A 14,558-nucleotide genomic window follows, 5' to 3' on the forward strand; every position below is an offset into this window, starting at 1 on the left:
CCTAGAATTTTTTATATTATTTTAATTTTTATATTATTTTATATTTACATTCTAACACACTAAAAATTCCCCAAATTATTTTAATATAATTGAGTATGACATGCAAGAATAATTGTCATTGACATTGAGTCTCCCTTAGGGTTTCCATCAAACCCTAAAATTTAGGCTGGTTTGATTCCATATTGGGTCTTTGGTTCTTTGGGCCGGTTTGACTCCATTTGGGCCTTTGTAATAGGTCTTTGGGTTGTTGTAAATTAGGCCTGCTGGTTTGTAATATTAGGTTGATCTTGTGTTGTAATTGAGTCTACCTGAAAAGTAAAAAGAATAAAATAATGAATATAAATAGGTTTAAGGGTCATAATTGCCCTGTAGTATACTAAATTTATCAATTTCACCCTTATCGTATTTTCGTATCGATTTTGCCCTCGAAGTTGTTTAATTGCATCAATTTATAGCTTTGACTATTTTGACTAACGGAACTGTTAATTTCTACTTATGTGGACACCAACTATTTCCATGTCAAAGGACTAAAATTACGATTTCAAAAATATATATCAACATTTTATGTTTAATCCCCCATATCTTTTTCACTTTATTTCCTTTCTTCTCTAAGCCTTTCACGTGTGCTCTCCACTCTCAGGTATGGTTACTACATCACTCTGTCATCGCCCACCATTGACCGCTGGTGACCATCGCGTCGGACGTCATCGTCGACCACCGTTTGAGACGCAAAATACATCAACAAAATTGTCTTGTACTCCTTGTCATGAATTCGACCTTCCATTACTCGAATACATCACCGATCATCATAAATCTAACGAAAAACAATCGTTTAGATAATTTATTGGATTGGTTAGTAGAGTTTATCTCAATTGTATTGCAATCAGGAAACGTAGTTTCATATGATAAAATGTAGTTTTCAGCACCTTTAGCTGGAGCTGGTGTTGTTGGCGCCGCCAGAGGCAGCGGAGTTGCGGCCTTCGGAGGGGAAATCCAACATTAGCACCAATGTTCCCCTGACAAAAATGATGGGTTTATCCATTGATTATGAGGGGAATTCGTCGTTGTCAATGCCATGATCGACCTACTTTGTCATCACATGCTGGAGATTAGGGAGGTTGGTGATTATGATGCAGTCATTGCTTCCATTCATCACAGGAGACATAGCGGAATGTCGTGCTCCATATGCAAAATTTTTTTTTTTTGTTACTTAAACAATAATTTTTTGTTATTGCCAATGTTATTCTGGTGACACGTCAGCAAAATGATCTTAGGTGGAAACAACTGGCATCCACGTTCGCAAAAATTAACATTATGTTAGTTAACACGGTCGAAGATATAAATTAATGTAATTAAACAACTTCGAGAATAAAATTTATGTGAAAATACGATATAGGCAAAATTAAAATTTTTGATTTACTACAAGGATAACTGTAACCCTTAAGCCATATAAATACATATAATATTAATATATTTAATTAGAAAAAAGCCTAATAAAAACAAATTTCAACAGTTTATATAAAACTTGCAAAAAAAAAAGCCGAATGAAAACAAATGTCAACAGTTTATATTCACTTCTTCTAAATGCAAGTCAATTTTTATTTTATTTTATGATATTAAATAATTTCATACATATTATAATCATTTGAATTGTATTATGAATTCCTTACTAATTGTAGTTTTTTTAGTGCAACCGCAATCATAGTTTATGATATTTGAAGATGAAAAATATATTCTAATACAAGCTTTATATATAACATTATTTCAACATATTGAACTTATATTAAAAACCCATTTAAGGCACACACAAAATTATAGCTGCATTCTTCCTCTTCCTCTCTTTTTTTTTTCTTTATAATTTGTGTCAATTTTATTCATCAATCTAACTTTTTCTTTAATTTTGTTTATCGAGCGTTGACACCGGTTCTAATGATGGTTGTCGTTGGTCGGTTATCTTTTTTTTTTTTTAGTTTTTTAATAAGAATAATTATGTATTTGTGATATATTCTCTGCCTTTATGACACATATATCTCTGTCTTTGTGCATGTTTTTCTCTATCTTTTGGTAGTTCACTTTTTTGTCGTTGTTTGCAGTTTTAGCCGTTATTTTTTATCTTTTTTTCAGGGTTATATTTGACATCGTTACGATTGATCAAGATTGCACTTATTTGTTATCATGATGATCTTCCATGCTTTGGACCCTTTGATTGATTTGGATACGCGTTTTTCATTCGTTGATAGTTTTCTCACGTCGCTTGACTCTGATTTGCGATTTATCGGTGTTTTTTCAGTAACTCCATCCTCTTTTGTGGTTCGTTTACCGATGCAGTCATATTTGTTTGTATCTTTATTTTATTCGAGTTTTTGGTTAGGTTTTTTAACATTTTCCTTCTTTGGTCCTTATGAGATCTAGGTGGTTAGTTTTTGTCTCAATAGTAATAGAAAAATGTCATAATTATATTTTAGATTTACAATTATACTTGTAAATCTTCATTGTAATTTTAGATATTTTTTATTTTTAATAAAACTAGCGACTTTCTATAAAAAAAAACATATTGAACGATTTAACAGTAAAAAATTATTATCTTTAGAGAATTTTAATTCGAGTAATTACATCTAGAAAACGTGTGTAAAATTAGATCATTAATAATAATAAAAAATACATTAATTATAAGAAAATTTAAAATTTTCAGAAGATACGAATACACCTTAATATCCCTCGATCTATACATACCGATAAATATTCAAGGTTGAAAACATCTCCAGAAACTTTTGATCAAATCCTTGTTCAGTGGAGCATTTTATTGTCAAGCTTGAAAATGTTTTCAGAAGAGCCATGAGGTATTATGTATACCCACTGCGCGAAATGTTAGTGGATTTCAATTAAATAAAAAAAAAACCTCTACTTTGTCCAATTTGCAAGTTTCACACTGAAGACCCAACAAACATGTACGAATTTATTTCATAAAGTTGAATTCCATTCAAATTCATTGAATTTATCTGTCTCATTCAGACGAGACAAACGAACTTCGACCATATTTTTTTTGTTTTGGTTACTATTTTTTTTTATTTGATGACTTACTCAGGTCATTATTTTGTTTTTTGACTCAATCATAATGATAAGACGATGAAAGTTGTAGATAAGAATCATTTTTCTCTAAGTTATAAGTTGAAGTTTCATGAGTCTGAAAGAGATATTGAAAAAGATAAATTGATAGAGAAATGCTGAGCTCAGTTCATTGATATATAAAGTGATCAGAAAAGATATCGAAAAATGACGATTTTAACAATATCGTAACATGAGAATGAAATTCTAGTAGCTATAAATTTGTTGGAAATATGATAAAATGAAGAAAAAAAATTGATGTGCTCAACACATAGCTCTACATCAACAGAAACAAAAAACTCATATCAACAGAAAGATAGGCCACGTTATCATTTTATTTTTGATTTAACACTCTAGTGACAAAAAAATAATATCAAAATTGAGTGATTTTTTTTAATTTAGTGACCAAAATAAAGTTATGGTCAAAGTTGAGTGATGAAATTTAGTACAGTTTACTCGTAATGAAGAAGCGAGTTTGAGGTCAGGGTGGCTGAACGATGGCTGAAACACCCTAGAATTATGCCTTGCATGTTCTCTCCAGACTACAGTTATGACTCCAGAAGATAAATGGAATCCCATCATTAAAAAACTAGAAAAATAAATATAAAAATTTAAGCACGTGACGAATGAAAGGACCATGTATGTATTATAAAAATAGAAACTTCAGTGCACTTAGCTCGTAAGAACTCTATATTTCCCCCACATGGATAAAAGCGGAAAGAACAGAGCAATAACGCGGAACACGGTTTGGAATTTCTTCGGTTCTGTTCTGACTTCCTCTCCTTAACCTTTACCGTTCGTGTCTGATAAATAGGACAAATAATGGTCCGTTTTACAACACATTTTGAAGGTATAATTGGTCAGTTTGGACCCCTCTTTCTTTGTAAACTCGTTTTCTTTGGGCCAAATTTCAAACTTTCTACATTCCCACACAACCTTTTTCTTCTCTCCTTTAAACGCCCCAGTTCACATTTTGGGGTTGCATAATCAAACTTCTCTCGTTCAGGCCAAGTTCCATGCTGGTTGTTGCTTCTTACTCTTCACCAGTCAGGTTCTTTCAGTCCCTTTGGCTGCTTCTGCTTGTGTTCCTTCGGGGAAAGCTCTTGCTTCTTCATAACCAAATTTTCCTGCAATATATCTTTCTGTTTAAACTGTTTTGAAAAAGAGAAATGGAGCATATATGGAACTGGGAGCAGGGGACACTGGTCAATGAGCTGATTCGAGGAATGGAGTCAGCGGAACAGCTAAGGTTGCATTTGGATACAGCGTCTTCTGCTGAATCCAGGGACTTGCTTGTACAAAAGATTTTATCTTCGTATGATAAAGCTCTTCTGATTTTGAAATTCAATGGCCCTTTGTCCATGGATCAGCAGCAGCCACAACAGTCGCCTCTATCCATCGATGGCGGCTCTCGGAGAGATGATTTGGATAAGGGTAACCAGGATACTAGAGAAGTCTCACAGAAGAGGTGAATTCGGAAACTACAAGTCGTGCTTCTTGTATGTGTATGTTGTTCATTTGATGCTGATGATTCTTGTTTTTGGAATCGGGTTTTTCAGAAATATGTTGCCGAGCTCGACGGGTAAGGTGAGAATTACTTCCGGAAGCCTGTTGGAAGGGACTCATGACGATGGCAACAGTTGGAGAAAATACGGCCAAAAAGACATCATGGGAGCCAAATATCCTAGGTGACAACCCTTTTTCCCTTATCCTACTTGAGATGACCTAATCATTGACTAAACACTATGGATTAGTAAAAATCCTATTTTATACTTTCGCAGAAGCTATTACCGATGCACATGCCGGCACACGCAGGATTGCTGGGCAACAAAGCAAGTCCAGAGATCAAAAGAAGATCCCACCATCTTTGAGGTCACTTACAGGGGAGCTCACACATGTGCCCAAGGAAACCAGGCGGTTCCACCACCTGCAACACCAGAAAGCCAACAACATAAATTGACCAATCTTAATAACAACAATAACCAACTATTGCAATCGCAAGATATCCTCTTGAGTCTTCGAAACTGTCTAAGGGTCAATACAGAGGGATTAGACAATAGACAGATGGCACCTTTCTCATTTCCTTCAACACCATTCGAGTTGCTAAAGAGTGAAAACCATAGTTTTTCACCTTCAGGAATACTTGATAACAACATCTTAAACAACTTTTCTTCACCTTTTATGTCCCCTGCTACACCTGAATTAAACTACTTTTCAGCTCCGCAATCTTCGGTTAGCAACTTCGGAGGGATTCTTAATACACATAATTTTGAATCTGATCCAATTATGGACTTGGATTTCACGCTCGATCAAGTGGAGTTCGATCCAATTTTCCAATTTGATACCCTGGATTTTTCGACTAATTCTTTTTCACAATCAAAATAAAGAGTAAAGGTAGATGTAGAACTCGAGTTCGACTGACCAGATTAGCTGGTTGCATATGTTCACTAGCATTGTTTTTCGCCAGGAGCTATCGTAAAATACAAGTCTTTTCCAATTTCATGTTGATTGTAAGACATTTCTTCTGATAACAAGATTTGGTATTTATTCTAATTGCAGTTGCAATAATATTGGTGCGTGCACGTACCTAAAAGATAATGTTGGCTTTATAGAAACCTTCTGGTCAAAAACATAACAATGTAAAGTGCTTTAACACTTGCTGCAACTTCATTGCAAGCTGCAAATGAGTATTAACTGATGGCCACTTAAAAAATCCTAATAAGTTGTACAGAACATCACATAGTATGAAAGGAACAAATCCCGAATTTTAGAAGAGAAGAATCTGTTTACAAATGAATAAAAGCATCTACATTCCAATGATCCCTTCAGTAGACACAACATTGCTTGTTTTGACCCTCATCAGATGGTATACATAAAAAAATAAAACCCTATTAAACAAGGACACTGAGAAATCTGGCAGCATCATTAGTTCTAAATTGGAAAGTCGAAATCTGTTTGAAGAGATTCAGAAATGAACCGACAACCAAGCTCTAGTCAGCAGCGAAGAAGAATTTGTATGTGCCAAGGGAATCTTTGGAGAACAAGAAGAAAGAAGCAATATCCAACTGAATTGAATTACACTGACTTTGTCTGTATTCAAGGCTTCTTCTGCATTTTCACGTCAGGAACAGAACTCGATGTGCTTTCTTTTGCATCCTCAATTTTCCGAAGAGCTTGTCTCAACCCCAAGACCATGAATAAGTTGGTTAAAGCGAGAAGTGATTCTGTCCCTCCATGTAACAAATCCGCATTAGACAAGGAAGTACCATAATTCACCTTCTCTGTGTCAACCACATGGATAGAGTCACAATTAGGCTAAATATGTATTAAACGTAATTCGTGTTTATTGGTTAGAACTTACCATAAATGCCGGCTGGGACTGCTCAATGGTGAATATACACATAGCCAGAAATCAAAATAGAGGAAATTAGTATAATTGTAACAAAGCCACCAATATCAAAACTAAATTGCAGAAGAAAAGCATCCGGTAGTAATAAAGCTTGTATAGCACTAAACTGAATGAAGACATATTTTCTTTGTTCCATAACCCTCATTTCTTTTCTGTTTGCTTTGAGCAGAATGGTAGTACTAAATTGCGACGCAACGCAGTGTAAGGGCATTATAGCGTTTCTCAAAGTCACCCACAATGCAACCCCATCATAGAAACATTGTTATTTTTAGCACATAAATCACACCATAACGTTCACAACATTGGCAACCGCAACACCATAGTTGCACCTATCTTTACTGTTTCCCAACATAGATGCATTTAGCAACCAATTGGGTTTCTTGTAAAAAATTTTAACATTAAAGAAGACAACAAACTAAATTCATAATATCAATTAGTGCAATGAAATTATATGAAAGAGAAACCCAGAAAACTCACTGGTGGCGCCGACGAAGGCAAGCAGGAAGTAAAAGCCGAAAAGGGTGAGCTTCGGAGCAGACTTGGACTTGGTGATGAAGTACAAGAACCCAACGTAAGGAAACAAAGAAGCTGCAAAAAGTTGTGAAGCAATGCTTTCGGATACAATGTTTGGTGCCCATGGATCCACTGGCAAGAACCACCCACGTACAATTACTCCTTTCCTTTTAACAGCTATTCCATCTATGTAAGTCCTCAAATTTCTGCTTGATTTGCTTGGGTTTGCTTGGTGATTCTGGAAGAAAGAAGAAGAACCCAGAAATGTTACAGGGACATGATAAGTGGATAGTTTAAACGAAGGTTGTACACAGGTGAGATTCATTGAATTCAGTTTCAGTTTTCTGCCTTGTTCTTTTGGAGCTTGGATATGCCTTCAAGTAGAGAATTTTGATCTTTTGGGTTTCTGACATGGGCTTTGATGCAACAATCTGGATGCTATGTGTGATTTTTTTTTTCATTAGGACATTCGGCTTTTTTATTTAGCCCATTAAAATATTCGAATTTTTATTTTGGAAAATAAAAAATGTTATAGTGGAGTTGGGATTCATCACATTGAGATGAAGAATTTCAATAAAAATATTTATTTATTTAAATTCATTATCTTGAAATGATGAGTTCCAATAAAAATATTTTTTTTAAATTTATCACATCAAGGTAAAAAAATTTTAAATAAATTTTTTTTATTAAAACTCATCACTTCGACATAACAAATTTCATAAACTATAAAAAATATCGTACATTCTAAAATAAAAGTATATGTGCCATATTTTGTAATTTTTTCGGGCTGCCCTATTGGGGCAAAAAACCACTGTGTGTTGTAAGCTGGGCTGATTGCGGTAGGCCTCAGTTGCATATAACCCCGAATAAGAAATATATATACTTATCAATTTAGGCGGTCTTGTCATTATCAAATGTTCTCAAAATTAGGTCCATATTTTAAAATATTTTTTTTCAAATTTAAAGTATTTTAATTGAATTTTTAAATTTAATAATATTTATATTATTAACATTTAGTTGGTTCAACGAGATTAAACATTATATTTGTTAAGTAAGATCAATGATTTAAATCTTATCGATGTAAAAGAAGTAAATTGGATTTGGATGGTTTTTCTATAGTGATCTATCAAAATAATTGATTAAAATAATCGATCAAATATTAGTAATTACACATAAAAAATTACTTCACCAGGTAATTTCATTAGCTTGGTTATCTACTTGAATATTAAATGCAACCAGAACTTAGCTCCATAATATGTAAATTGCCCCACACCTCTGATTAGACCAGACCCCGATGCTACCAACACACCGACCTAATCAACAGCCCTCCAACGAACTATTACATCCATATAGGGAATCCTATAATCAAAGCACACACACCTGCTATATCCATTCAACCGAAGATAGATTTGTACAGAACCAATACATGGTGCTTGTAGTACTCAACACTAATACATGCACTTTTTCACGACTACACAACCCCTCTATTCATATGGATTGCTCCCAACCTTGCAACTTGTTAGTACTATGCATTCAACCAACACTAGATAGGGTAGACGCACCTGATGGCTATGGGCGAAAACTGCTTGGTCTAAACAACGATGGAGCTTCACAGGCATTGCTCCAAGGAGAGAACTCACTATATATCTATACCGATTAGCACAAAATGACCAGTAAATTTACCATCATCGGTTCACCGATGCTCCCCTACCTTGGCCAATGTATTCACCTTAAACACCAAAGACACCTATAACAAACACATCCTTCTAACATCAGAATCGTATCAAACCAATTTGCAAAGAATTATGAGAAAAGGGACTTCAAAAACCAGATTGGTGTCTGCACCAGGCAGGGACTTCAAAAACCCAACCTTTGATTATCATCTGCAATTCTATTTATCATCAGAAACTTCATTAACTGCAGGAAAAGAAAAGGGATGAGAGATTAGAAAGAGAGAGAGAGAGAGAACCCAAGTTTCGTAGCGTCGCATGGACCGTGTAGCCTTTTTCAAGGAGCTTCTCAACGAGCCAAGAACCTAAATAGCCAGAACCTCCAGTAACGCAGCAGACCTTGCTTGCAGCTTGCTTCTCCATGGTAAAGATCTTTGATTTCCAGAGGTTCAGGCCTGAGTTATAATCATAGAAAAAGATGTGCAAAGTTATCTAAACGTCTTAAGAGTGGCAGAGAATAATCAGCTTTGAGACTATGTTTCGTCCCCTAGCGGATGTCAATGGACATAGTCAACGGTATGTTAAAAATAAGGTAAATACGATCAGATAGTCCCTTGACTATAGTATAATTTTTTAGCGGATAGTAATTCACACCTTCTCTCTCTAGCGGGTAGAAATTCCTTTTGGAGTTGCAGTAGCTTTTATCTCATATGGCCTACATCACCAAAAAGAAAAACAGCAATCAGTTAAATACCTTGCACAAGCTCTGCCCATATGGATAAAGTTTCATCTTCGGCAATGCAAGCAACAGCATCCCCATACTCAAGCGAGATCCAAGCAACCTTCACAATGCCACCATGCATCATGCAACCTAAATCAAGGAAATAAAACTAAAACATTTAAGCACAAAAAATCATTAATTAGAAAAAACAAATACAAAAGGAAAAAAATTGTCGTGCATGCCGTCCCTCTGTCGAGTGTCGCTATTGGTTTCTCCATGTCCGTACAATTGGTTACAGGTTTTAATTTGCTTCAAAATCCTGAACTCCGCGAAGGGCCAAGGCCGCCCAAGATTGTGGTTTTAAATATGAAGCTTGGATTCTATGGGGTATTGGTATTTGGGCCATTATTATAAACCTTTTTGACCCAAAATAATTTGTCATTTTCTTTTCTTTTCCTTTTCCGTATAATTATGGGTATATGATATATTGTCGTTTAACACAAATAGGTTGTGAAGGGTCATTATGAGGTTCACCTTCCTAACTTAATTTGTTTCATTTATAATTTCAGGATTCGAGTTCCTGATTTTACTTAAGAGATCTACTATCTCATCTCACTTCGACCAACTAATTGTTTATCCTTTTTCCCTTTCTAATACAACCAATGATTTTAAACATTCGAAATGTGAAAGATTATCTTTTGGTACGTTATTTATCGTCTTAATTAGTAAAAGGTAAAATTCATTTTTTAAATATAATAAAAAAAGAAATAAATGAATAACTTTTATTGGCCGAAACTATGGACGGCTAATAAGTTGTATCCTCATAAAACTTATCTGCTTTGGTAATCAATGAGTAAAATTAACTTTTATTTTCTCTAAAAGTAGAAATCAATCTTTTTTTCAGATAATCACCTAGCCATCAGGGAACTCTCAAATGTTTGATAGGTTGCTTTCCAAACTTAAAAGTAGTAGCTACTCATATATATCTTCTCCAACCTAGTCATATTCATGAATCAAATAATTAGTTGATAAATGGTAATACACAAGGATATGTAACTAGGGACGGAGTCAAAACTTAATTTTAACAGAGGTCAATTTGTTTTTAAAGAAATATAAATGATAACATCAAATTACACATTTGTTCTATATATCGTGTCCATGAATTAACAAGTATAAAATTAGAAATGAAATTAAAGTAAATAATAGAATGTGTCAAAGGCATAATTATCAAATAATCATAATAAAATACGTTGTCCCTTTAAATCTTGAAATGCATACATGAGTGATTGTATTAAATATACTAAAATTAAATATAAGATCAAACAACTCTAATTAATAAATATGGTATTGCTTAATTGCTTACCTTTAAAAAGTACACTTAATTAAATTTGAACCACTTCAGTAAATCTAATTTGATAACGCATACCAATCTTATATTATTGAATAACTTTTTAAAAAGAGAATTTTATTGTGATGCACAAATCAATTTATTTAAAAAAAATATTGTATGTGTTTATTTCAAGTTGTAGTTAGTGAATGCTTAGTATTCATTGAGAAACTCTTAGGTGGAGAGACTTTTGAGATTATGATATCGTATTAGAAAATATTTACAACCAACGTGCATGTGTAGTTGGGTTGAAGATTCATGTCTCTTGTATCGAAGAGTATTATAATATATTTTTCTCTTAACAAAACCCCACAAAAACAGAATTATTAATCGATCTGTATTGTATAAATAATTCTCCTGTGTTTTTATTTACACTTTTCTATTATTATTCTACAATTACAACTTAGTTAAGTATTGTTCGACAAAACTACAATGACAATAAATTTTATAAATGTGGTATCAACCAAAATAACCCAATGATTAAGTTCAGGGACGGATCGAGGGGATGAATAGGATAATCGCCTCCTAAAAATTTAAATTTATTATATATTTTAGATTTTTCTATGTATTTTTTTATTAAAAATTTATTTTTGTCCTCTTAGAATTTTATAAGTTCAAATTTGCTTGACTCGTATCTTCAAATTCACTCTATTAACATAAAATTCTACGTGTGTTCATTATTAATCTACCATATGGCTCTATTTAATTGTGCCAGACTGCCAGTTGTTTCATTTTCACATTTTTTTCCCAGTTAAAAAGTGAAAAAGATGTATATTTGAGTAGTTAATCTGTGTTAGCGTTACCCGTCAATGTTGAGATCAAGTGTGGAAATGGCTTAGGCCAACAGTTGGAAGCCTTTAACTTTTTGCGTCGTGAAAAAGTTGGAACCCACGGAAAAGCAAAAATCAACTCAGCCGATAGACAATGAACTGCCATTAAAATGACGGCACGTAAACCAAATAATGCCCAATATTTGACAAAATCAACGAGATAATGCGTTGAATTTTTTTTTCACGAGATAGTACTATCGTCAGATTAATTGTTCAGATGGGGTGATTTCTACAGTTCCCATGTAGGTCGTCAGGTGCTCCGGGCAACGTCTCTGTGAGATGGGATAGGTCTCCATGCACACCCAGCCAGGTTGCCATGCAGTCCCCATGGCCAGTTCCCCCATCCGCTAGCTCACTGTAAATATATTAAGCAACAACCAAAACAAAATATATTAAAGAAATAGCTCAAAGAAAAGAAAGAACTGAACAATAACAAGTAAATGCTACTAATCAAATGTTTATATTATATTCAGGCAAATTATAACAGAACAATGATTATTAGGATTAACAGGATGAGATATGAGATCTATAAAAACAAAGTCAGATTTATTCTAGATTGTATGGCGACTTTTGGGGATTGTATGGCGACCTTTAGGGACTACATGGCGACCTAGTAGGTCGCTGAGTGTGCATGACGACCTACCCCATCTCACCACAGGGACGTCGCCCGGGGCACCTGGCGACCTACATGGAGACTGTAGATATCACCTCATCTGGGTAATTAATCTGGCAAGACCAGTATCTCAAGAAAAAAAAATTCAACGCATTATCTCGTTGATTTTGCCCCCAATAATTATACGTAATTAAAAAAAATAAAGACAGCTTTATCTTTGCTTTTTTAATAGAAAATGGTAAGCTCCTTTAATGATAATAATTAAAGTAAATGATTTTCTAAAAAATAATTAAAGTAAAGAAGTATTGGTTAGTTTCCAAACCTTGTTTTGTTTGCCAATCTTGTAGGCAGATATAACAAAGGAAACGACTATGTGCGAATCATGCATGCTAAAGGGAGTGTCATCATGCTTTGGGGACAATTTTCTTAGATGAAATATTAATAGAAAATGATTTTATACTTGTTGAAGGATTCATTAGAGATTTAATAAAGTTTTTGATATGTCTGAAGAGATCAACTCGATATTTGGGTCAACTTTAATAAATGATTGAGTAAATAAACGATATTAGAATCGATACAAAGGGGAAAAAAAGATTATACTACCAGAAAACAAGAATAATGGAACATCTTGAACAGTAACTCCATACATAAAGCGAAGTGCACCAGCTTGATTGTAACCCTAAATGGATTCAGCTGATGATCATATATTTGAGACGTGAAAGGGTCAAAGTTGAAAACTTCAACTAAAAAAGTAACCTTAAAAGAGAAAGCATGCATCCTAGGAATACCGACTATTTGATCACATCGTCGTTATTCATATACATATATAATATTTCTGTATAATCGGCTTCTTTTATGCTTAGTATATCAAGCACATGAAATACCGACGGTAGAGGCAGCCGTGAATCTCTCCGATTCACTTCTCTCGATAACCAACGAGTTGATCTCCGGTGAAAGCCCTCCGAAATCGATCTCGGGAACCTCGGGGATCGTCGTCAGTGCACCCGTCTTGTCGTAGATCACGTAGTACTCCTCGAGTGATCTTTGTTTCAGCCACAAAACCGAATGGCTCGAGCTTTGTCTGGACTTGAACATGAATTTGAAGAGTTTAACGATGGAGCGGGAGAATTTGGAAGGCTGCTTCTTGGAAACGGGTGGAGGAAGGGTAGTCGAGTACTCAAATGGAGGATGAGCTCCGGTGGTGTCGACGATGAATTCAGGCATGGACATGGTTCGTTAATGGAAAGCTGAGTTGAGTTGGCGTTTGAAAGATTTGAGTTCTAACGAGTCATAAGGAGTGTTTCCGTTGAACCGAGTTGAACGAAGGCCTTTTATATATGGGAAGATTTGAGATAAGAATTTACCATAAAAAATCCAAAAGATGGAAAAGAAAGGAGGTCGTTATAGCGCTCACGGTCTCTTCATTACGGACCATTCAATATGGGAGATTTTTTTCCTTTTATTTTATACATCTATTTTTGTTGCATTTTGCATGGTGAAGTAAAACAAAATAATATATATTTAATTATGGGATTGCTTCAGACTTGTTTAATGCTCTGTTCATATGATTTAATCAATGTAACATTGCTGCCTTCAATTTCGGTCCCATGCTACGCCTGATGAAGCATTCCACAATATAAATGTGAACATTTCAGCTGGTTAAACTATGGGATTGCTTCAGACTTGTTTAATGCTCTGTTCATATGATTTAATCAACCACATAACTGCTAAAAAGCTTGAAATTGGTGGCATCAAGAACCAACTTCCTGATCCAGGAGAAAGCGCCCATGATTTTGACCCCGGTGAAGACGACCATGATAAACAGATTGAACCAGTAGGTTGAGGAGGATTTCGAGCGCTTGTAGGTCATGTTGTAGAGAAGCATAAGGAGGACAAAATCTGGAGGGATAAAGCCAATGGAGCCTATTACGCCATTGATGTAACCGAAAAAAGGAAGCATTGCAGCTATAAACCCACTGCATATGACGTACAGAGTCCGAAGAATTAGCCTGGGGATAAGATTCCTCTTTGAAAACATCCCTTGGTTTACATCAGCTGATTGCTGTTCCATGAGCTCATATGCAACTTGAGAATAAAGCTGTGTTACATATATTGGAGAAAATGTAAATGGAAAACACAACTCGGATCATGCAATCTCCTTTTGTTTTGAGAATAATAATGTCATACCAGGCCAATCGCTGCACAAGAATGAAACTAACTGCAAGGCCAATAACCATTGTTGGGGCCAATGATGGTCCGTCATCAGGCATTAGACTCTTGAGAATGTTTGAACTTGATTTGTTTCCAAAA

At 34.7% G+C, this 14,558-nt stretch overlaps 3 protein-coding genes across 3 annotated transcripts; 1 reads left to right on the forward strand and 2 right to left on the reverse strand.

Annotated features, from left to right (window-relative positions):
• The first annotated feature begins 4,259 nt into the window (after positions 1 to 4,259).
• On the forward strand, positions 4,260 to 5,655 carry LOC120173246 (probable WRKY transcription factor 53). The gene is made up of 3 exons (XM_039180465.1): positions 4,260 to 4,573; positions 4,665 to 4,793; positions 4,887 to 5,655. The coding sequence occupies exons 1-3, from the start codon at positions 4,275 to 4,277 to the stop codon at positions 5,488 to 5,490; spliced, it is 1,032 nt and encodes a 343-aa protein (XP_039036396.1). The 5' UTR covers positions 4,260 to 4,274; the 3' UTR covers positions 5,491 to 5,655.
• A 323-nt stretch (positions 5,656 to 5,978) lies between these two features.
• On the reverse strand, positions 5,979 to 7,428 carry LOC120173247. Its single transcript, XM_039180466.1, has 3 exons — positions 6,992 to 7,428; positions 6,467 to 6,484; positions 5,979 to 6,386 (listed from the first exon to the last, which is right to left on the reverse strand). Exons 1-3 carry the CDS (start codon positions 7,350 to 7,352, stop codon positions 6,202 to 6,204), a joined length of 564 nt encoding a protein of 187 aa, XP_039036397.1. The 5' UTR covers positions 7,353 to 7,428; the 3' UTR covers positions 5,979 to 6,201.
• Positions 7,429 to 12,854: 5,426 nt separating this feature from the next.
• On the reverse strand, positions 12,855 to 13,563 carry LOC120173212. Its single transcript, XM_039180446.1, has one exon. It carries the CDS (start codon positions 13,476 to 13,478, stop codon positions 13,116 to 13,118), a length of 363 nt encoding a protein of 120 aa, XP_039036377.1. The 5' UTR covers positions 13,479 to 13,563; the 3' UTR covers positions 12,855 to 13,115.
• Positions 13,564 to 14,558: the final 995 nt, after the last annotated feature.

The sequence above is a fragment of the Hibiscus syriacus genome, unplaced genomic scaffold (assembly GCF_006381635.1).
Source record: "Hibiscus syriacus cultivar Baekdansim isolate YM2019G1 unplaced genomic scaffold, ASM638163v2 tig00111942_pilon, whole genome shotgun sequence".
In the NCBI taxonomy this organism is placed as follows: Eukaryota; Viridiplantae; Streptophyta; class Magnoliopsida; order Malvales; family Malvaceae; genus Hibiscus; species Hibiscus syriacus.

Excerpts from the sequence above, each read along its gene's own strand:
- LOC120173247 (XM_039180466.1), bottom strand. The coding sequence starts at position 7,352 with ATGAATCTCACCTGTGTACAACCTTCGTTTAAACTATCCACTTATCAT.
- LOC120173212 (XM_039180446.1), bottom strand. The coding sequence starts at position 13,478 with ATGTCCATGCCTGAATTCATCGTCGACACCACCGGAGCTCATCCTCCA.
- LOC120173246 (XM_039180465.1), top strand. The coding sequence starts at position 4,275 with ATGGAGCATATATGGAACTGGGAGCAGGGGACACTGGTCAATGAGCTG. Across the intron at positions 4,574-4,664 it reads AGAGAAGTCTCACAGAAGAG|AAATATGTTGCCGAGCTCGA; the intron begins GTGAATTCGGAA and ends CGGGTTTTTCAG. Across the intron at positions 4,794-4,886 it reads ATGGGAGCCAAATATCCTAG|AAGCTATTACCGATGCACAT; the intron begins GTGACAACCCTT and ends ATACTTTCGCAG.